We start from the raw sequence: 22422 nt of genomic DNA, 5'->3' as shown, positions 1-22422 counted from the left end.
GCACGTTTTGAAAGGGAGAACACAACTACAGCTGTGAAGATCCCTGCTGCACCTGATGACCCTGTGATCTCCGTCTCAGAGGCCGATGTTAGACTGTCTTTAAGAGAGTGAACCCTCACAAGGCGGAAGGTCCAGATGGAGTACCTGGTAAGGCTCTGAAAGTCTGTGCCAACCAACTGGCAGCAGTATTCAAGGTCATTTTCAACCTCTCACTGCTATGGGCAGAAGTTCCCACTTGCTTCAACAAGGCAACAATTATACCAGTGCCTGAGAAGAATAATGTGAGCTGCCTTAATGACCATCGCCTGGTAGCACTCACATCAACAGTGATGAAATGCTTTGAGAGGTTGGTCATGAATAGACTGAACTCCTGCCTCAGCAAGGACCTGGACCCATTGCAATTTGCCTATCACCACAATAGGTCAATGGAAGACGCAATCGCAATGGCTCTCCACATGGCTTTAGACCACGTGGACAACACAAACACCTATGGCAGGATGCCGTTCATCAACTATAGCTCTGCATTTAATACCATCATTCCCACAATCCTGATTGAGAAGTTGCAGAACCTGGGCCTCTGTACCTCCCTCTGCAATTGGATTCTCGACTTCCTTACTGGAAGACCACAATCTGTACGGATCGGTGATAACATATCCTCCTCGCTGACAATTAACACTGGTGCACCTCAGGGGTGTGTGCTTAGCCCACTGCTCTGGTCTCTGTATACACATGACTGTGTGGCTAGGCATAGCCCAAATGCCATCTACAAGTTTGCTAATGATACAACCATTGTTGGTGGAATCTCAGGTGGTGACAAGAGGGTGTACAGGAGTGAGATATGCCAACTAGTGGATACATGCTTAGCCCATTGCTCTACTCTCTCTTCACTCATGACTGTGTGACTAGGGACAGCCTCAAGGCCATCTATACATTTGTAACAACCTCTGTTGTTGGCAAAATCTCAAATGGCAAAGAGAAGGTGTACAGGAGTGAGATGGATTGGCTAGTAGAGTGGTGTTGCAATAACAACCTTGCAGTCAACGTCTGCAGTAGCAAGGAACTGACTGTGGAATTCAGAAAGAGGAAATCAAGGAAGAACACCACTGCTCATCGTTGGGTCAGCAGTACAAAGGGTAACCAGCTTCAAATTCCTGGATGTCAACATCTCAGATGATCTATCCTGGACATTGATGCAGTTATGAAGAAGCCACACCAACTACAATACTTCATTTGGAGCTTGAGGAGAATTTTTAGTTCAAAGTTAAAGTCGGTCCCGAGCCTTACAGGCTCATCAGGCTGGTGCTTATTCAGGTTTCCATGGCGTGAAGCGACTGAGAGTACAAGACCCCCCTCCCCCCCCCCCCACCCCCGGATAGGATGCCAGTCTATCGCAAGGTTCATGAGGAGATTTGGAACGTCATCAAATACTAGCAAATTTCTGCAGATGTACCACAGAGCCCATTCTGAGAGGTTGCAGCACCACCTGGGAGAGAGGCATCAAAAGAGGCTGCAGTCAGCTCCACCCCACCATCAAGGACATCTTCAAAAGATGGTGCCTCAAGAAGGTGTCATTAAGGACTCTCACCATCCAGGACTTGCCCCCTTCTCATTACTAATAGCAGGGAAAAGGTACCGGAAGGTGCACAGTCAATGTTTTAGGAGCAGCTTCTTGCCCTCCACCATCAGATTTCTGAATGGTTCGTGAACTCATGAACACCACGTCACAAAGCAACACACACAAAATGCTGGAGGAACTCAGTAGGTCAGGAGGCATCTATGGAAATGACTGGACAGTCAACATTTCAGGCCAAGAGCCTTCTTCCGGCAGCTTTAAGTTGGAAATAGGCAGTCAGTATGTTATTGCAATACCGGCAAGAAATTGTCTTTGTTTTCATCTACACAATTAAAATCAAACTTATCAATACTATTTTTCATTCACTGCATGCCATGAAACAAATAAAATGACTGAAGACTGCTTTCATTGGACAAATAGGCTGGGACTATGTTCCATAGAGTGTAGCAGACTTAGAGTGTAGTGACCTTTACAGATTTACACAATGATGAATGACATAGAGAGGGTAGACGGACATGTTCTTTCCCCCCTATATAACTACCACTCAAGTTTGTGGAAGCGGATGTAATGACAGAATTTAAAAGCCATTTGGACAGGTTCATGGACAGGGAAATGCAGACAGATGGGATTAACTCAGATAAGCATCATGGTTGGCAAGAATGAGGTGGGCTGAAAGGCTTGTTTCCACGCTGTTAGATTCTATATATCAATGAATTTAAATCAATCATATCGATCTTCCCTATGTCACTGAAAACTGTGGCAGATGTTCATCTTTACAGCTTGGAGATACAAAATCAGGAGTGTAGAGATAAAAAAAACAACAGAAAGAGCTTACCATTTGTTACCACAACACCATACCATTTGTTCTTCCATTTACACTAGTGGAAGATTAATCAAACAGATTGGATTATTGTCCATTTCTCACTGCTCAATTCACCACCCCATATTGCCACACAGTTTTCCACCACAAGGAAGTTTACCTTTTATTACAGTTATTTTAATTTTCCTTGACTTGTTCCAAGTATCTTCACATTTTACGATAATTCACCTTTGCAAATCCCATTTTTGAAATGTTCTTTACATGGTTTTAATAATTGGCATCTACTGTAGAAGTAGCTCATGGCATTGAACGTATCTATCAATTTCTTGTTTTGGCCATTTTACCCCAGATTGTTGGAAAATAAATTCTTTTTCTCATAAAATAGGTCAGTAAGCTGTTGGAACTAGTTGCATCACTTGTTAAAAATAGTGGAAGGTGGAAGACAATTTTATGAGTTAATAGTTACATTACAACTGAATAAAGTTTAAAATGTTTCCTTAGCATTTATCTTCTACGACACGATCTAGGTAGAGACAGGAAGAACTAAATTCACATTCCTTCAATATGGAGCAAACTTCTGCCGACCAGATTTCTTAACACCGCTCGCCGATGGAACTTTGGGAGTATAAGCAGACACATCTGTGGTCCCTGCAGCAGCAGCGGCATTAAGTGCCAAGAGTGGAACAGTTCTCATGCCAAGCAGATTGGAGACAGGTACAGCATAGTTGGGTGTTGGTAAAGGGGAAGGGATGTTCACATTTACCACAGAAGCAGCTGCTGTCGCTGCTAAAACAGCCACAGAGGTGGGGGTGGAGGAAGGGGGAGCAGACTGAGAGAGGTTCATGTTCAGGTCAACAGGGTTGGTGACGGAAGCAGTCTGGGTGCTGACTTTAGCCATCTCTAAGCTGCAAATGAAGAGAGGAACAGGAACAAACAGTTGGGTAGGACAAGCCAGGGTAAGGGAAGGAGGTAAGAAGGGAGCAAACAAAGGATGGGATTAGATTGGTGAACAGATGGAAGAGGCAATGGGAAGGAAAAAGTGAGAAATGAGGGTTGAGGGTGAGAGGGAAACATGTTAAAAAAGAGAAATAACAAAAGGATATTTCACGGCTTGATGAGACTTTAATTTAAAAAGATCAGAGTCTCAATATGGCTTGACATGAATGAAAATAATCTGAGGAAAAGCACAATGACTAACGATGAAAAAGCAAACTTAAAGATCAAGAATTCAAAATAATTTAGATTTTCTTCCAAAGAACAAGCATATCTGAGTTATAAATGTTATAAAATCTTTTTGTTTGATCTCACACACATTACCATAAGTATCCATTTCCAATTCTTCTATATGACTTTGCAAATAAAAAGATGATGAATTCAATTAATTTGAAGCTGGGGTTTCTCCATTTCCTGAATGGTACAATGCACATGAATAATTGCTGTCTTATTCTATTTGAAAGAGGAGAATTAAAATCCATTTAGAATTATTAACTGTATTTAGTAAATCAAATTTACACAAGGATACTAATGGTGAGTGCAAAGATACATTGATAAATTACTAGTACGGTATATAAAGAATAAATTAAATGAACATTTTCTTGCATTTCATATTTATATCACATTATGTACATTGTACATTTACACAAGTGTAACATATATATTGTTTTTAAATTAGTGATAGAGCAGAATACGCCCTTCCGACCCTTTGAGCCAGGCAACCCCAACAGCCCCGATTTAACTCTAACCTAATCACTGGGCAATTCACAACCTAGTCGATATGTCTTTGGGCTGTGGGATGAAAATGGAGCACCCAGGGAAAAGCCACACATTCTATGGTGAGGACGTACAGACTCCTTACGGATGACGCCGGAATTGAACTCTGAATTCCGATGCCCTGAGCTGTAATAGCATCATGATATCTGCTACGCTACCGCCCAGGTGGAATATCAGTTGTCTTGAAAACTAAACAGGATTTAGTTTATGAGATTATAATTACATATTTACTGACAAGTGGATACTTAGCTATGACAACTCATTTTCCAGAAAGTCATTTAGACTTCCTTTTGGCTTTACAGTTTCTTTAAATGTTGCAATTAACAACATCAAAAATATTGCTCCAAGGACCTTACAGACATTGTAGCAAATTGATATTCTTAAATTCCATACTGAACATTTAATATTGCATGTTATTTTAAATATCTAGAATACAATTTGGGGATGGACAACATGCAGTCAGACCCTGGTATTACAGACCTACAGGGAAATTCAAGTTGTTCTCCTCAATGGAGCGTCATTCATTCTATCTTCATTTTATTCTTTTACCACACACATAGCTGCTGTACTGGGCTTTCCAACTGTCGCACATGTGCAGTTGATGATGTCATTGCACACTTCCTGTGAGCGTCAAAGCAATGACAGCTGACCAGCCCATAATAATGGGGTACACACCACTGCAAGTGTGAGGGCTGAGCTGCTGGTAATTAAGAGACAGATGTTTGGCTTTAGCATAGGGTAAACTCCATGCAACTTCAACAGAATGAAAAATTGATCTAAGGTTTGTAATAACCAAGTTGGCCATACAGAGGTATGAATGTATGACCTCTGAAATACAGAGTCAATTTAAAAATGACCACACAAATACAATTGATTTGATATTTTTTTCTTGGCTTTTCCATCGGTTAGGGCTTTATACTTTTAAGTAAGCTTTTGTTATTGAAAAACAGTTTAAATAACAATGAAAATAACTTCTTGATTAGTCAGGGCATGAAGGGATATGGGGAGAGGGTAGGAGATTGGGATTGAGAGGGAAATGGATCAGTCATGATGAAATGGTAAAGCAGATTCCATGGGCCAAATGGCCTAATTCTGCTCATCTATCTTATGGTCTTAAAACCTTCCCTTCAAGTATCTGCTGCAAAAATGCCCACAGAGAAACAGTTACAATTGAATAATAATGTTTACACCAAAGGTATAGTCTCTGAATTGAAAGGCAAGAGGATTCACCTTGGAACATTCTCTGCATCATATGAAGTAGCAACACAATTAGATTTTTAGCACCTTCTTTCAAGACTAACTTCAGCACTTGCACAGTTAAAATTATCCCATGCATGCATTTTTATCATGTTTCGCATCTAGAAAGTCTGCTGCAAAGCTAATCTTTCATGACAAAATAATTTACCTCAGCTAGAATTATCAGCTAAAGTTAAATTAAAAATTTCAAAGCATTGAACAGAATCAGTGATATAGGAAGATCATGAAAAGATGTAAGAACAAAGATGTTGTGATGGAAAATTTTAACATCCCCAGTATTGACAGGGACTACGTGCAAGGGGCTTAGATGAAACAGAATTTGTTAGCTGCTTCCAGGAGAGTTTCTCAAAACAACACATTTAGGGAATATACTAGACTTTGTACTGGAAAATTAACCTGGTCAGGTGATTGAGTGGGTTTCAGTGGGTGGGCCTATATGTAAGGTGGCCATAACTCGATACATTTTCAGAAGCAGCTTTGCCTTGTTATTATCCCACTTTGTGGTTTTTGTTTTGTACTATATACCCAACTCTACCATCCATCATGTGCTTTGCTTGCAATGAACCTTGAAATAATGGAGTTGATATTGTTATCAGCATATCCATTCAATTCAATTAGTTAGAAAATCTGAAAAATAGTGTGTTAATGTTAAGGCAACTTGGACACATTCTATGAGAAAACTTGCCTTTTTCAGTCAGTTTCTGCATGTTGTGAAGTAAAATTAAAAGGAGTTTTACAATTTTTCTTAGAGGTTTCTACTTTGGGTTTAGTCTCTGCTTCAAGCAAAGTGAAGTTATTAAATTGCTCACCTACTGTTTAGAAATGTTTCCTTACTGGATTGTCAATAAATAGTTTTCAATACAGAATCAGGAAATCGGAGAATCCTTCAGTGCGTTGAGTGTGGCTGTATTCCCCCAGCCCCCAGGAAATGTTTGGTAAGTGGGAGATCTTCAAATGTGAAATATTGAAACTACAGAGTTTGTACGCTCTTGTTAGAATAAAAGGCAAGGCTAACAGGTTTAAAGAACATTGTTTTTCGAGGGATATTGAGGCCATGATTAAGAAAGAGATCCATAATAGGTACAGGAGGCAAGGGACAAATAATGTGCTTGAGGAGTATAAGAAATCCATTGAATACTTAAAAGAAAAATCAGAACTAAAAGAGGGTATGAGGCACTTCCAGCAGACAAGGTGAAGGAGAATTCCAAGGGCTTCTACAGATTTATGAACGATAACAAGGGATAAAATTAGTCAACTATGCATGGAGCCAAAAGAGATAGGGGAGATCTTAATTTTTTTTTTGCATCTGTATTTACACGAGATGGACACAGAGTCTGTAGAACTGAAAGAAAACAGTAGTGAGGTCATAGCGCTATTCTGAAGAACAGATGAAGAGGTGCTTGCTTTATTGTGGCAAATCATGGTGAACATGTCCCCAGAGCCTGACAAGATATCCCCTCAGACCTTGTGGGAGGCTAGTGTAGAAGTTGTAGGAGCCTTGGCAGATGCATTTAAAACATTCTTAACCACAGGTGAGGTCCCAGAAGATTGGCTGATAGATAATGCTCCATTGTTCAAGGAAGGTTCTGAGAATAAGATAGGAAATTATAGGCTGGTGAGCCTGGGGTGTCAGTTGTGGGTAAATTATTGGAAGATATTCTAAGGGACAGGATATACTGTATATATATTTGCATTGACAGAGTCTGATTAAGGAAAGTCAATATGGCTTTGTGCTTGGTAGGTGTGGTGAACTACATATACCTGTCTGGACACGCGCCCCCCCCCCCCCCCCGCTGACTGCTCCTGTGGCCCCTCCCACTGACTGTGGCTCCTCCCACAGACCCCGGTATAAAGGCGATTGGAGTCTGAGCCCTGCCCTCAGTCTCCAGGATGTAGTATGGTGGTCAACTACTGCTTGTTCTTTCTTCCAGTCAATAAAAGCCGATATCTCGCCTCACGTCTCAGAGAGTTATTGATGGTGCATCAGTAGGTAATGTCTAATCAATATTTCAGTGTTTTTCCAAGGAGGTCATCAGGAAAGTTGATGAAGGAAAGGTAGAGGATATTGTCTACATGGACTTTAGCAAAGCTTTTGACAAAGTCCTGTATGGGTGGCTCTTCTAGAAGGTTCTGTCGCTGTTCAGGAAGTAATAGTGCATTGGATTCACCATTGGTTTAGCAAGAGAAGACAGAATAGCAGATGACGGTTGTTTCTCTGACTCGAGGCCTCTGATCAGTGGTGTGCTGCAAAGATTGGTACTGGGTCTGTTGTGGTTTGCTATCAATATTAATTATTTTGATGACAATTTGGTAAATTAGATCAGTCAATCTGTGGATGACAAGGAGATTGGAGGCATAGTGGACAGTGAGGAACTCTATCAAAGCTTGCAGCAGGATCTGGACCAGATGAGAAATGGCAGATGGAATTTCATGCAGACAAGTTTGAGGTTTTGCACCTCAGAAAGTCAAACCAAGGTAGGACTTACACAGTGAATGTGTGAGGGATCGAGGAGTGCAGCAGAACAGAGGGATCTGAGAATATAGATCTAGAATTTGCTGTAAGTGTCACAGCTTGATAGGGTTGTATTGAGAGCATTTAGCACATTGGCCATCTCAAATCAGAGTACAGAGTACAGGAGTTGGGATACTATGTTTAATTTTCATGAAATGTTTGTGACCAAATTTGGAATATTGTATACAGGAAAGATACTGTATCAATAGGATTGAAAGAGTACAGAAAAATTTACAAGTGTCTTGCTGGGACTTGAGGACTTGAATTATTGGAAAAGTTTGAATAGGTTATTCCCTTGGAGTCCTGGAAAGTGAGAGGAGATTTCATAGAGGTATACAAGTGTTTTGTGGGATAATAGGGTAAATGCAAGTAGGTTTTTGCACCAAGATTGGGGGGGGGGGGGAATTTAAATTTTAAAAAAATAAACTAGAAGTCACAGATTAAGGGTGAAAAGTGAAATATTTAAGGAGGGAAATTTATTCAATAACCATTAAGAATTTGGGCCTCAGTATTTCCTTGTGCAACTGGATCCTCGATTTCCTCACTTGTAACCCCAGTCAGTTCAGATAGGCAACAACATCTCTGCCACAATTTCTATTAGCACAGATGCACCACGAAGCTGTGTTTTTAGTCCCCTGCTATACTCACTTTATATCTATAGCTTAGTATAGCTCCAATGCTGAATTTAAGTTTGCTGATGATACCACTGTTGTTGGCCAAATCAATATCATATCAGATGATCTGTCCCAGGACCAACATGTAACTGCCATAGCTTGCGAGGTTTGTGTAGATTCAGCATGTCACGAAAAACTTTGACAATTTCCTATAGATGTGCAGTGGAGAGTATCCTAACTGATCGCATCGTGCCCTGGTACGGAACCACCAGTTCACAGTAATGGAAAACTCTAGATACAGCCTATTCCATCGCTGGCAAAGCCACCTCTGATCCTCTGATGAGGACTGGCTCATAGATCTCTGGTTTCCTCCTCCGGAACTCAGTAATCAGCTCCTGGTCTTGCTGACATTGAGTGAGAGGTTGTTGTTGTGGCATCACTCAGCAGATTTTCAATCTCCCTCCTATATGCTGATTCATCACCACCTTTAATTTGACCAACAACAGTGGTGTCATCAGCAAACTTAAATATGGCACTGGAGCTGTGCTTAGCCTCATAGTCATAAGAAGTTATTGAGGCCAAGGTCTTGAAGCTTATTCATTAGTTTTGAGGTGATGTTAGTACCAAATGCCAAACTGTAGTAATAAGGAGCATCTTGATGTATGCATTTTCACTGTCCATATATTCTAGGGTTGGGTGAAGACCAAATGAAGTGGCAGCTACTTTTGACCTGTTATAATGGTAGGCAAATTGGAGTGGATCCAAGTCCCTCAGGCAGGAGTTGATAATGTTTCATCACCAACCTCTCAAAATACTTCATCACAGTTAGACCACGTGCAGATTATGTGACACATTTTCAGAGCACCTGCTCTCTGTTACTATGGGCATCATGAGTTCTCAGTTGCACTTCAACTGGCCTGTAGTCTTTAACCTAATGTTACGAACATCGTATTCTCCAAGTTTAGGTAAACACAGGTGTGTTTTACTCCTTCCCTCTTCCTCCTATCCTCCTTTCACAGTGAAGCAAATACTAAATTAGGACCTCATCCACTTCCCTTCATTGTCCTTAAAAGGTCTTAATCTTCTCTTAGCTACCCTCTCGCTCCTAACTGCACATGAAAAATACCTCTGGGTTCTCCTTAATATTACTTGCCAAGAACTTTACACAGCCCCTTTACAAGTCCTTATCTGCTTCCTTTATATTACTGAAGGGCCTTAGTTTTTTTTGAGCTTCTCAAACTTTACAAGTGTTTTCCTTTTGACTAAGTTTACAATTTCTCTTGGTTCTTGTACTTTTCCATCCATGTCACTCATCCTCATTGGAATATGATATTCCTGAACTCTAACCAGTTGTCTTTAAAAGACTCCCACATTCCAGAAGAAGGGTTATCCCCTAAAACAATGATCCCAATCTACTTTCCCCAATTTCTGCCTATTACACTTGTAATTAGCTTTTCCAAATTTAGCACTTTCATCCAGGGACAAGTATTATTCATATCTAATGCAGGTGGCACAAATGAAGAGTTCATAGTTACGATAGTTCATAATGGGTTTTGTTTCAGGGTCTCAGGACAGCAATGCACAAGTTCTAACCTTGGAGAGCTACACTCTATGGTGAACAAATTTCATACATCTTTTTTTCATTAAGATTTCTTAAACCAACTCCCAAAACAACTTGAAAGAAGTCTTTCGCAAGATATTTCAAAAATTTGATGAGGCTGCAGTTTATCATTTGATCATTTCTAACCCTCCATCCACTGCTAACATGCTTTCTTTGGTTTGCTTGGAAAGTTTTAGTAACATCATGAAATCCAAGCACACCAATCCAACGCCCAAAATACCTGCTAATATTGTTGCTGATGAGAATCTAGTGTGCAGTGATTTATTTATGGACGAGCTGCCTTGACGAAAAATGTGGAATCTGGAAAAGCGAAAAGGCTGTGTGGAATGCCAAGTGGGCTCTTTGATTCAGCATACTCCTACATGGACAGACTGGTGTACTATTCATTAAATCAATAAAGAAACTATTTCAATTAAAGGAATGCACCCAAAAGTTAATGCTGTTCTAGTAAAAGTCATGTATCAAACTTTCATAAATCAAGGAATTACTGCACTGAGATTCTCAATTTGCTCTTCCAAGTCTCTTTGCAGTGAACTTAAAGAGGAATTTGATGAGGTGGTACAAGATTTCTGATGCATGCTGTTCATAGAAAAAATACTTCCAATCCATCCCACTCATAAGATTTTAAATCCCCACAATATGTTTCATCCAACTGTATTTCCTTGCTAGTTACTCATTTGTTTTATTTGTTTACTCTCTGCTAGAAAAGACTTCTGAAAGTAGTGGTCCGTATCCAATGTCCCTTCCAAATGATCATCATTTATATAGTGACTTTATGGGTTGATCAAACACAGGGAACATTGTTGGACACTCGGTGCAAGTACACATGTAAGACATCACTGTTAACAATCTCGCTTATTAAAAGAAATACCACCAATTCTCTTCCCTTCCAACCAGTGTGCTGAGGTCAACTATTGATCAGGTGATCTCCTCCCTCATCTACCTCGATGGAGTGGGCATAGATTTGAAACAGGCATCTGAAACAAATACTTGTTAATCTCACCCTGAAATTAACCTAGATGAAAATAAAAAACAGAAGCAAAATCTGATATTATCAATTTCCAAGAATTAAGTTTGAACATCTCTATAATTCAATTAAAAATATTTTGGTTTAGCTACTCAGAAAGGGAACAAACTATATGTTTTCTACTTTTATTTTCCTTCATTACAGTTCTTATTAGAAACTGAAATAATTTAATAATTTATTAAGAAGAATGTAATAATTCTTAATGTCAATGGCATACAAATACATCACAACTTTTTATCATGGAGATATTACATGTATTATATTTTGTGTCTTTTTCCAATATTCTGCTGACCATAGGTCACTCAACCATTGACTGCATCTTCAGCCTTGCTGTAAACCAGCACTATTAGTTGTAACTTGGATTCACTTTTAATTCAAATGGACTATTCCACACTAAAGGCTCTCCTGCTTCACTCTAACATTCAAGAAGCCATCACAAAACTGAAGGAGAATCATGGCCTAAGGAAATTATTTGGTTACTACTATTTCAGTCCAGTGGTTTAAAAAGAAACAATATTAAATTTGCTGAGACCAAACCTCTGGTGTAAACAGAAGCAATGTGTCAATGACTTAGTACAACTCACAATTAACAAGCGGAGTCTGACAACTAGTTTTACAAATGTGATAAAAATCAATGGGTTCAAACCATTCATCCAAATTTATTAGACTTCTAATTTTGCTATCATTTTCAATAAAATGTTTAATTTTCAGCAGTGGCAGGTGTCCTCCAGAGATGCAGTTAAATGCATGTCTGTTTTCGAAGTTTTTTTTCTGTATAACGGCAGCTGAGGGATATAAAACACTATGGACACTAATGTGCTAGACTCTGGGGAGAGCTACATTGGACCAATGGAAGGATGTTGCACCAGGCCCAGAAAGAATGCATTTTATCTACAGAAAGGTTGCTGCATTTTATTGCATGAGATCCAGAGAAGTTAAATATTTGTTTGATTGATATAATGGCATAATGTTGTTGGTTTCCTGTGTTAACAACTTGGACATTATATATAGATCTTGGGAAATTTGTAACTGATATTAGTTATGATCATCTCTGTAATAAACTTAGTACTTTTTGAGGACTGTTGACTTTTCAGAAGATATTAACTTCTTATACTTTAATGGGTACATTGCATGTTAAACCTAAGTTTGCTAATTGAATTTTAGCTGAAGTTGAATTCTTTGTAACAGACTTGTCTAAAGATAAATACACAGTGGAGCAGAAGTACAAAGTTCCACATATTTGGCTCTTCTCAGTGGAGTTGCAAGTGAACTATTTTCAAATACTGTGATCGCATGAACGATATCACAACAGAAACATACAAAATTAAAACAATTACGCTATTTCCACAGTTACAATTTGCTTTCGCAAGGGCACAATCCAAGTACTGTAATAAATTCGATAATAGTTTGTTGCAACTGAAAGAACCACAATCATCATTAGTTTACTGGTTAGTGATAATATTTTGGTATTATTCCTTTAGTAAATTTTTTTTAAAATTGTGTCTTTTTAGTTCATCATGTTCTTAACTCTAAAGATTATTTTTCTCAGTTCTGGACTAGGAAACCAGCCTGAATCATGCTGGCACTTTTTACAGTACCACTATTTCCTAGGAAATCAGTAAATCTTTCTGTTAGAGAGGTTTCACACCAAGATTACAGTGAAATGCTCCTGGCCAAGTCACTAGTTACTATGTGATGGTGTAGCTCCAAAGGACTACAAGAAATGACATCAGCAGTGTAGCATTGGTAACTGCTACCTCACCAGAACTTCTGAAGCTTTGATATGTATAGATTCACTGTTAAAATGCTTCCTAACAACTGAAATGTTTTTACTGTTACTGAGGATTAAGCCTGAATTTATTTTAAATAATCCATTCAACCCAAGGTTATGATTTTTTTAAATTTATTTATGAAATGAATATTACCCCAGAATTTTTTTGAGTATTCCCAATGTGAGATTGGAGAGTTCTTTTTGTCTGCAATAATTAAGGCACAACTTTTTACATCAGCATGTGATGTGTTCTTCCTTGATAGTTTAAAGAACAATAAAAAGCAGACCTACCTTGCATTTATAAGGTACTGTGCCAGGCTAATATTGGCAGGAGATCCTGTGATGGTGATCTGTCGCTCTGTGGAACCTTCTGTTGCATTTGCAATTTTGATTTGTGCTCCTGACATCTGTCTAATTTCATTTATTTTGCTCCCTTGTCTGCCAATAATACATCCTATTAACTGTTGTGGAAGAAAAATAGAACAACATTGTCATCTGTTAAATGGATCTGCAGAAAAGACAATATATAAATTGATATTGATATGAAGCTACTATTAATATAAATCAAAAAGCTGTTTCCAAACTCAAAATGCAGTTTTGAACTGACAATTGAAGGACAGTGTTCTAACTTACTAAATAATAAAATGTTGGCCCCTAGTTCAGGCTGTGAAGATTAATGCAGAAAGCAATTGGTTTTATTGACGATTAAACAAAACTAAGATAGCACCTTTATCCCCGGATTAACTGTTTCACGTGTTAAATTACATTCTGAATAGTTCACGATTACAAGAGAGCAAATCTACCATTTCTTGGAAAGCAGCCAACATAACCAAGGGCCCTTCCCACTCCAATAATTCTCCTTCCCCCACCAACTCCCATTAGGCCCTGGGGACTTACCCACCTTAATGCTCTTTCAGAGAACCAGCACTAGCTCCTCCTTTAACCCGAAATGCCCTAGTATATCAATTCATTCAACACTGATCGCCCTATCCTCCACATCCTTCTCCTTGGTAAATACTGATGTAAATGTACTCATTCAGGAATTCACCCTCATTCTCTGCATCCACGCAAATGTAAAGCCCCCTTTACCCTTGAGTGGTCTTATCCTAATTATCCTCTAGCTCTTGATGTATGTATAGTATGCCTTGAGATTCTCTTTAATCCTACTTGGCAAAGGTTCTTCATGGCCCCTCCTGGCTTTTCTAATTCTTAAATCTTTTCTATCTTCTTTTTTATCCTCAAGTGCTCTGTTTGATTCTAGCTTCCTAAGCTTTACGTATTTTTCCATCTCCTTCTTGACTAAATTCATCACCTCTGTCACCATCCAAGGTTCACTTATCTTGCCATCCCTATCCTTTCTTCTGTGCAGTTGATCTTTAAACATTCTCCAAATGTCAAATGTGGACTTGTTCAAAAACAGCTGTTCCCAATTAACTATCCTAGTTCCTTCCCAATGCTCTCATAATTTGCCCTGCTCCAATTTAATACACTCCCACAAGTTAAGAGAGAATTTATAATTAAAATCTATATCTATTTATAAAAGTGCAGGTATTTGTATTTTGTTTGGGAGTTTACATAGAGTTTAGAATCAAAATATACTTCTTTTATAGAATAGCAGGTATTTGTATTTTCTTCAAGATGTCATAAAAAAGCTGCTGTGGGAAATATTTGAAGCAGCAGATTGATAGGCTTTGTCACTGGGATACTTACAACTTAAAATTTATTTTTGTAATTTAAGAATAAAGTTAAAGTAACACATAAAATTTAAAATAATTAAACATTAAACTATTGCAAATATTTAAACAAAAGCTGTTTTCCCTTTACCTCGTGATTCACTGATTTGATTTGCCCCTGAATGACAATGCATCTTAAATCCTGCAGCAGGTCTGACAGGAAGTTCCCTCCCAAAAAGCATTTCAGCAAATCCTGGACTTCTATGCTTCAAAACACATGCATCAATTTCCAGGACTGAAGGCTGTTTAAGCAGCTGATTGTGAAAGTTGACAAACTCAGCAGGAGCCAGTCACATGTGTATACAATCGTGTTATGTAATTGTGCTGTTACCAGTTTAGCTTGTTTTTCAGTCTTGTCATTGACCATTGTGCATGTCTCCAATTCCACTTAGTCTTGTCTAAACAAACATGCCAAAGTACTAAAAGCTATCAAGGAAGTATAAATTTCAATTAAAGAAAATAATGTTCATATAAAAAGTAGGGTTAAATTGATAAGAACAGTTGGTTGCTTTTTCACCATTTTAATTTTTTTAATGTACTGCAACAATAGATAGCATTTTTTCAGGTTGTTATTATTTACAGTGATGAATCTATAAATTTAATGATTGGCAAAAGAAGGCACAAGAAGTTAAAGTGTAGTTGATTTAGGAGCACTTACATCATTTGGAACAGTCAGCTCCTGGGAACTGCTCTGAGCTGTAGCATCCAGTCCTGTTGATAGGACAACAAAGGAAATCTATTATAACCAACCGCTAGGCAGACATCTAAAAACAAGGACTCCTTAAAGCACTGATAGAGAGAAGCAACAACAAAGAATAAGTGATAGAGATTGAAAGAAAAAGCTACATAGGATTTTAAAAAATAAAAGCACAATATTATAGAATAATAACGAAGGTTCAAACAAAAAGAATTCTAGATGTAGGAGGAAAAATAATGATGTACAGAGAATGTGTAAAGAAAGAAGACAGACATAAAACTACAAGGTGGTATTTCAGGTGAAGAGGATAAATTATATATCTGACGAGGTATAATTTGAAAGGGTAAAAAGAAACTCCACGAGAGGAGTTTGCAAGTAAGAATGATGGGAGGACAGAAAGTGTTAACATTAAGAATTAGAACAGAAACTATGTTGATAGAAGCACAAATTCAGTTATACCTTAAAAAGAAATTAAACAGAACAAGAGGAAAACAGTTCAGCAGGCTTAAATTATTTCTGCCTATAGCATACACAACCTTTTCATGTAACATGCAACAGATGTATGTTAATGAGAATATCTAAGTTTTGTTATTACATAAGTGCTTAATACTAGGGCAAAATTAAATTTAGGGAACACATTAAACAAGACATAATTCAGAAACATTGGAATTAATAACAGAAACATTACATTCAAATGATGCTATACTTGTTTTTTTTTAAAAAAACAAGAAGCTGTTAACAAAGGTACAAGACAGCAATGGATAACTATGAATGACAGAACTTATTACAAGGGTGATTATAAAATTAGTCACAGCTTATACGTATGTGACAACAGGAAAGCTTGTCATTGACCACATTTAATTGATATAATGACCATGGGAGATAAAGTTGCTTTGAGAAAGGACATCCCCAGGGTGTCAAGGGTACGTACCAGGGAAACCAGGGGTGGTCTGCCCAAGGGGAGTAAAAGGGGTATGCTGCATAGCCAACTGGTGAAGCTTGGTCAACTGCAGGGCAGGATGGGAAATTAGAGCTAACCAATCAAATGGAATTATATCAGAATACAGAAACCGTATTTCTTAAACAAAAACAGAATCAGTTAACTTAAATACATAGCTTTAAAATAATCAGTTTATATTATTAAAAAGCAAATTTAATGACATTTCTACTGCTTTACATTAAAAATATTGTTAATGCTTAAATATGATTTACATTTGAATGATTAACTAAGCCTGAGATATTATCATGCAGAGTCAATGATTTGTATCTGGGCCAACGTACTTTCTAACAAACATATCTACTATAAAAGTAAACTTCAAATAGTTAACACTCAATATTATTACTATACTACACAAAGCAAAGACTAGAGAAAACTGCCATCTACTTGTTGAAAACAGAAAGTAAATGCTGCCCAGTACAAATAAGTAAGAGGGCAATGATTTTAGTGCACAGAACTCACGTCTGGATGAGGAATTGCATACTGTCCCTGAACTGTGTATGCCTAAAACAAGAGGTTAAAATGTACAATTAAACTTATCTATGCACTTAAAAATAACTACAAAAATGAAAAACAGTAACAAAAACCAAATACAAAATAATAAGCTGATTTAAAACTAAACAATTACAGTTTAATTTTAAAGCAATTAAAAATAATTATCTTAATGGAATAGCTTGTTCTTTGGGATATGGAAGAGTTCAGTCAAACTTTGCAGATATTTGCACCAATCTTCTTTTATTTTCCTGTTCCTTGTTCCCATGAATGACAATATATACTGCACGAATGGGATTGGCAATGCTGGAGCACCTGCCTCCAAATTTACGGGAAGAATAAGCGAACTAATGCCAGTGCCTCTCCCAACACAAGTGCAGGTTACTCTCAGTCGGCTACGTTGGGCAGGTCACATTGTTCCTACGCCAGGCACCATAATCGTGAAAAACATGCTCTCATCCAAGCTCTATCATGGGAAGAGATTACCAGATAGAGAGAGAAAAATAATCCAATGATAAGTTTCTTTGAAGACATGCAAATTCCCATTGACACCTTGGAAGCTGGTCCCTGACTTCTCAAAGTAGAGAAGGGGTATGGCGAATCTCAAGGCCGTACATCGAGTGAGCACAGAAGCCTGAATAAGCAACAGAATGAGTGCACCACCTTACAAACTCAGCCAGCTGCCTCTTGCCCCGTCTCTGGAAGAGTTGGCATTTTCTGCCCAGCTTCATTAGCCACCTTAAAACCCATAAATCCCAAGGTCTCAATCCCAAGAGATTCCCTATGAAAAAGCAGCTTTCAACTGGGAGGAATCTCAGACCAAAACTTTCCTCCTTAATCTGATGTCCACGCAAACAGGAATTGTCTTTCTTTTCACCTACAGCTTGAGGATACTGACAGCCTACCATTGCATCTGAGAACTCAAAGATTCAAAGTACATTTATTATCAAGGTATGTAAGCAGTACTGTATACAGCCCTGAGATTCGTCTTCCCCACAGTCAGCCACAAAACAAAAAAGACACGGAACCTGTTGAAAGAAATACACCAACCCCCTCCCTCACGCGCAAAATAAAAACCAATCATGCAAACGGCAACAAAAAGTGTGAAAAGTACAGAATATAAAATACAAAATCAAAAGAGTGCAGGCGTATTCAGTGTTCAATACCTGCAGGCCACTCTGATTCATAATTGCTCAAAACGGCAACAAACAAAAAAGAGCAACCAGAAATCAGAAACACATCATAACGTGCACTACAGTGTCCAATCTCCAAACCCCGTCAGCTAAACCTTGCCCAAGAGCCAGAACTCTGGCATCATTCTCCAACAACATCGAGGGAGAAACCATCACACGCAGAAACCCTCCTCCGGCAGCAGCGAATGAGACGGCACTGAACGCCCCTTCGCCTTCTGCACTCGCCTTGATGGTTTCAATCTTTCTCAGCAAGAAATGGAAGTCAATCTTGGGCTCCCACCCCGTCTCCAGGCTTCTTGGCTGCATGCTTCAAAGAATATCCTAAGAGCGAACAAAGCACCAGATCGCTCAATCAGCCAAAAAACATACTACCAAAATGTAGATCAGAGGCTCCAACAGTAGCAGAACCACATTTGATAGTAAAAGAAGACGTAAAAGAAGTTGTTTCAGGAACCGTCTTGGAGGATTTCACCGGCACCATCTTCTTCCAAATTCATCGCAGATCCAGAACTGGATGTAGAATTTCCCTGCTCTGCATGATACATACCCACTTAAGAAAATACTGTTTTAAAAAATTGACAACTGTTAAAATTTGTAAGGCGAAAACTCAATACATTCTTTTAACACAGAACATATGCCACATATTTTATACATTGAAATATTGGAGTTGATAGTTAATGAAATACTGTATATCCAACATATAAAGGCAATCAATTTCACAAAATAGAACACGTACTACTTAGAAAAATAGTTACATTTAAAATGCAAAAATTAAAAAAGATAATAAAACATGCATCTTGTTTTCTTTATTCTGTGATCTAACAGCCATTATTTCTGGTAAGGAAAGACTAATATTGCCAATAATAATATAAATGCCAATAATATAAAGGGAAAATCCATAAATTCACTGATAACATTAAAGCCACTTCATTCACTATGTTAGAACAGGCAAACAAATTAAAATGGTTGTAGCATAAAATAAAAACTTTAAAAATAGAATTTTCAGCAGAAATTAAGTTATTAGTCTTCCCCTGCACAAATAAGATATAGGCATACTAAAATTCTAATTTAGTAATTTAGTACAAGAGAGAAGACAGAAAAAATTTGAAAAACTAACAGGTGCTGGCTGATGGTGGGCCAAGATGCCGTGGTTTCCTGCAGAAGTCAAAATGTTGTCTGCTCTTACCTGGCCACCTGCAAATATGACGGGTGCAGAGGCAGGCTTTGGGCGATAGGGAATGGTGGCACCTTTGGGTGGGGACTAAAGAGAAGGAACATAAAGCAATAGAAGAACATTTTACTTATATATCTTCTTACAAAGAAGAAAGGTATTTTTCTTGCTTTTGTAACCAGTCTCATAAAACAGTTGAAAGCATTAACTGCAATGTGCAATTCAGTATCATCATGACTAATGATAAATTTTATGATTTAACAAATCCATTTTCTAGATTAGTTACATGAGCTGATAGTAGTTGACTTATATCACTGATAATATTAATACTTGTATAATTATTATTATTCAAGTTTTGTGAATGCAAAGTTCAAAGCTAAAGGAAGGTTTTACATTTCTCTAAATGTCATACCTCAAGCATCACCACACAGATCTGTTTTACACATTGAACGATCGCATCTGGCGTGCCAGAAATAGTAACTGTCCGCTCTGTGGAGTTTGGAAGCATATCACCTGCTACCTGCACCTGGGCGCCTGTGGTCTATAAACAGAAATGAATTAATGCAACAAGGAGTTAAATGACAACTTCAATTTATAATTACGTACTACATAAAAAGTGCTTTCTAAACACCTAGCATGAATTAATTCAGTATTTTGACATTCAGAAGTTTTAACATGAAGAGTGCTCCAAATGCGTCTAAGCACATAATAAATGTTCAATCGCCCTGATCTTACCTTAAATTGCAATCATTCTTTTTGACTTAAGAACAATTCTGTAAAACTTTGCAAGTTAAAGTTAGGATTTCTGGGATTGTAAGTGTGCTTTAGTGATAATGCAATAGAGAAAAAAATGAATTTTAAATTTCACTGGAGTTAGTAAAGTCAGGAATGTAAGCATAATATAACTACACTAAGGATATCATTATAATTATGGGTGACTAAAATCTTCACAAAGATCAGTCTACCTATATTACTAGTATCGTTGTAGTCTACAAGATTCAACAACATTTAATGCAATATAAAGGGTGCAATATTGTGTCTAATATAAAACAGTCCAGCCATCACTATTCACCTTTATTTCCTCAATGACCACAATCAGAGTTTGACCTTTCAGCAGCAAGTGTGAATAGATTTGATGTCACTCAAATGAAAGATCCTAAGCGCATGTGTGGAATTTATAGAAAGACCAGATAAGTCATGGGAGTACAACAGTGACATAAACTACCTTGGTTGGGCTTTGTATTTGCACAAAGAGTGATGCGCTTGTACGTTGAACACAGTGCCCAGTAATGGTACGTGAGTGCAATGTCCATCATAAATCAATGCAAAAGACCTTGAAGATCAAATAAGTTAGTTGAAGCAAGTGCCTGGAAACTGTATCCCTCCTTATCTGTAGTAATCACATGTAACAGTGGATATTGGATGCAACGTCAGATCATCCATGCATGCTTTCAGTGTATACCGCTATCTCTGAATTGTTAATTCATTTTTATTGATCATTTATGGCTCAATACCCAGCATCTGTTGACTCATCCTTCTGATGAGTATTGTCAGGGTTCAGTCTTTAAATGGTACTCTCCAGCAAGCCACCTGTACTGCCAGACATGAATGTGTTGCTGCTGCCTGTTGTGTGAGGGTGGCCAGATGCCTGCTGCTTCACTGGTTATGATCTCTACATCCTAGTGCAATAGGTGAGTGGAAACGTATTGTATGAGATGTGCTTGGAAAGATGAGAGGAAGTGGTAACACACAGTCATTTGCCATGCAGCTGGGAACAACAAATTAAAATTTCTGTTGTCAGAATAGAGATGGACAGATTTTAATGTTGTTCAGATTGTTGCAAATCACAATATAATCATCAAACAATAAGATGTATCCACTTTCTCCCCCTATATTTGGAAAAAGGTATATACATTCAGTGGCCACTTTATTAGGTACCTCTTATACTATGGTTATTTGAATTATTGTCACCTTCTTGTCAGCTTGAACCAGTCTGGCCGTACTGCTCTGACCTCCCTCATTAACAAGGAGTTTTCACCCATGGAACGGCCGCTCACAGATTGTTTTTTTTCGGTCATTTGCAACATTCTCTGTAAAACTCCAGAGACTGTTGTGCGTAAAAATCCCAGGAGATCAGCAGTTTCTGAGATACTCAAGCCATTCCTACGTCACTTTGATTACATTTCTTCCCCATTCCAATCACTGAACCTCTTGACCATATCTGCATGCTTTTATGCATTGAGGTGCTACCACGTAATTGGCTGATTAGATACTTGCATTAGCGGGTAGGTGTTCAGGTGTACCTAATAAAGTGGCTATTGAGTTTATGTTTCTGAGGCATTACCTCACGTATTTCTTTGATCTTTGAACCACCTTTGCCTATGAGAGAGCCACACTGGCTTGCTGGAACAACCAGGCGTAATGTCACAGGCGGTTTGCTTGCCACTGGACTACTTGTCATTGAAGCATTTACATCCTGTGATTAAAAATGTCAGTCAGAATTAGTAAAGGATTTATCATTCCATTTAAATCTAATCCTCCATTCAGAATATCTGGGATTACACCAAATACAGCTGCCAGGAATGATGACAGAAGTGCATTCTGGATTTCATAAAATATGAATACTCACAGAATTGATACAAATGGCAGAGAGTCAATGGGCTAGAATTTGTAGTCAGCAGGATCCAATAATTTCTGAAAAAGTTCACAATTCAAGCTACAGAAGATGAGGAAGCTGAATTTGCATCCTATTGCGGGCAAGGCTCACTAGGAGACAAGCTTCATTATATAGGGTGATCAAAATGAGGCAGGACCATAACAAAGGTGAAAAAGATCGCTGACAACCAGCTTTGCTAAGCCTTCAGCTTGCTCAAAACTATCATATTTTTTGAAAATAATCTAAATGTTTGCAAAGCTCAGAAAGATTAAAAAACTGTAAGAATTCAATTAAAAACTTAAAAAGAACCACGACACAAAAACACTCAAGCAATTATAAAAGAATCTAAATTTACCATGCCCTGGGCACCCCAGTGATCTACATGGAATTGAAAATTGGAGTTCAGTCAGAAAAATAATGTTGAGCAGCTGACCACAACTTTGGAACATCCAAGTTTTCATGTATATCCCAAAGCTGCTTAAGTTACATTAGGAAATGCCAACATTTCCTCTGAAACT

At 38.1% G+C, this 22422-nt stretch overlaps 1 protein-coding gene across 10 annotated transcripts in view; it reads right to left on the bottom strand.

The window, feature by feature from the left end:
* Nucleotides 1-22422, bottom strand: part of LOC140732123 (poly(rC)-binding protein 3) — a 199773-nt gene that overhangs the window by 3329 nt on the left and 174022 nt on the right. For 7 of the 10 annotated variants that reach the window (XM_073054301.1, XM_073054303.1, XM_073054300.1 and 4 more), the window contains 8 exons: nucleotides 21593-21724; nucleotides 19661-19789; nucleotides 19195-19338; nucleotides 16855-16896; nucleotides 16327-16402; nucleotides 15357-15409; nucleotides 13257-13426; nucleotides 1385-3298 (listed from right to left, as the gene is read on the bottom strand). In XM_073054301.1, the coding sequence (XP_072910402.1) occupies nucleotides 2953-3298; nucleotides 13257-13426; nucleotides 15357-15409; nucleotides 16327-16402; nucleotides 16855-16896; nucleotides 19195-19338; nucleotides 19661-19789; nucleotides 21593-21724 (1092 nt within the window). In that variant the 3' untranslated portion in view covers nucleotides 1385-2952. Of the gene's footprint in view, nucleotides 1-1384; nucleotides 3299-13256; nucleotides 13427-15356; nucleotides 15410-16326; nucleotides 16403-16854; nucleotides 16897-19194; nucleotides 19339-19660; nucleotides 19790-21592; nucleotides 21725-22422 lie in introns of those variants that run through there. The other 3 variants (XM_073054306.1, XM_073054309.1, XM_073054308.1) reach the window with 3 other exon arrangements.

Source organism: Hemitrygon akajei, chromosome 8, assembly GCF_048418815.1.
Source record: "Hemitrygon akajei chromosome 8, sHemAka1.3, whole genome shotgun sequence".
NCBI classification, from domain to species: Eukaryota; Metazoa; Chordata; class Chondrichthyes; order Myliobatiformes; family Dasyatidae; genus Hemitrygon; species Hemitrygon akajei.
This window is presented reverse-complemented; position numbering and strand designations above follow the sequence as displayed.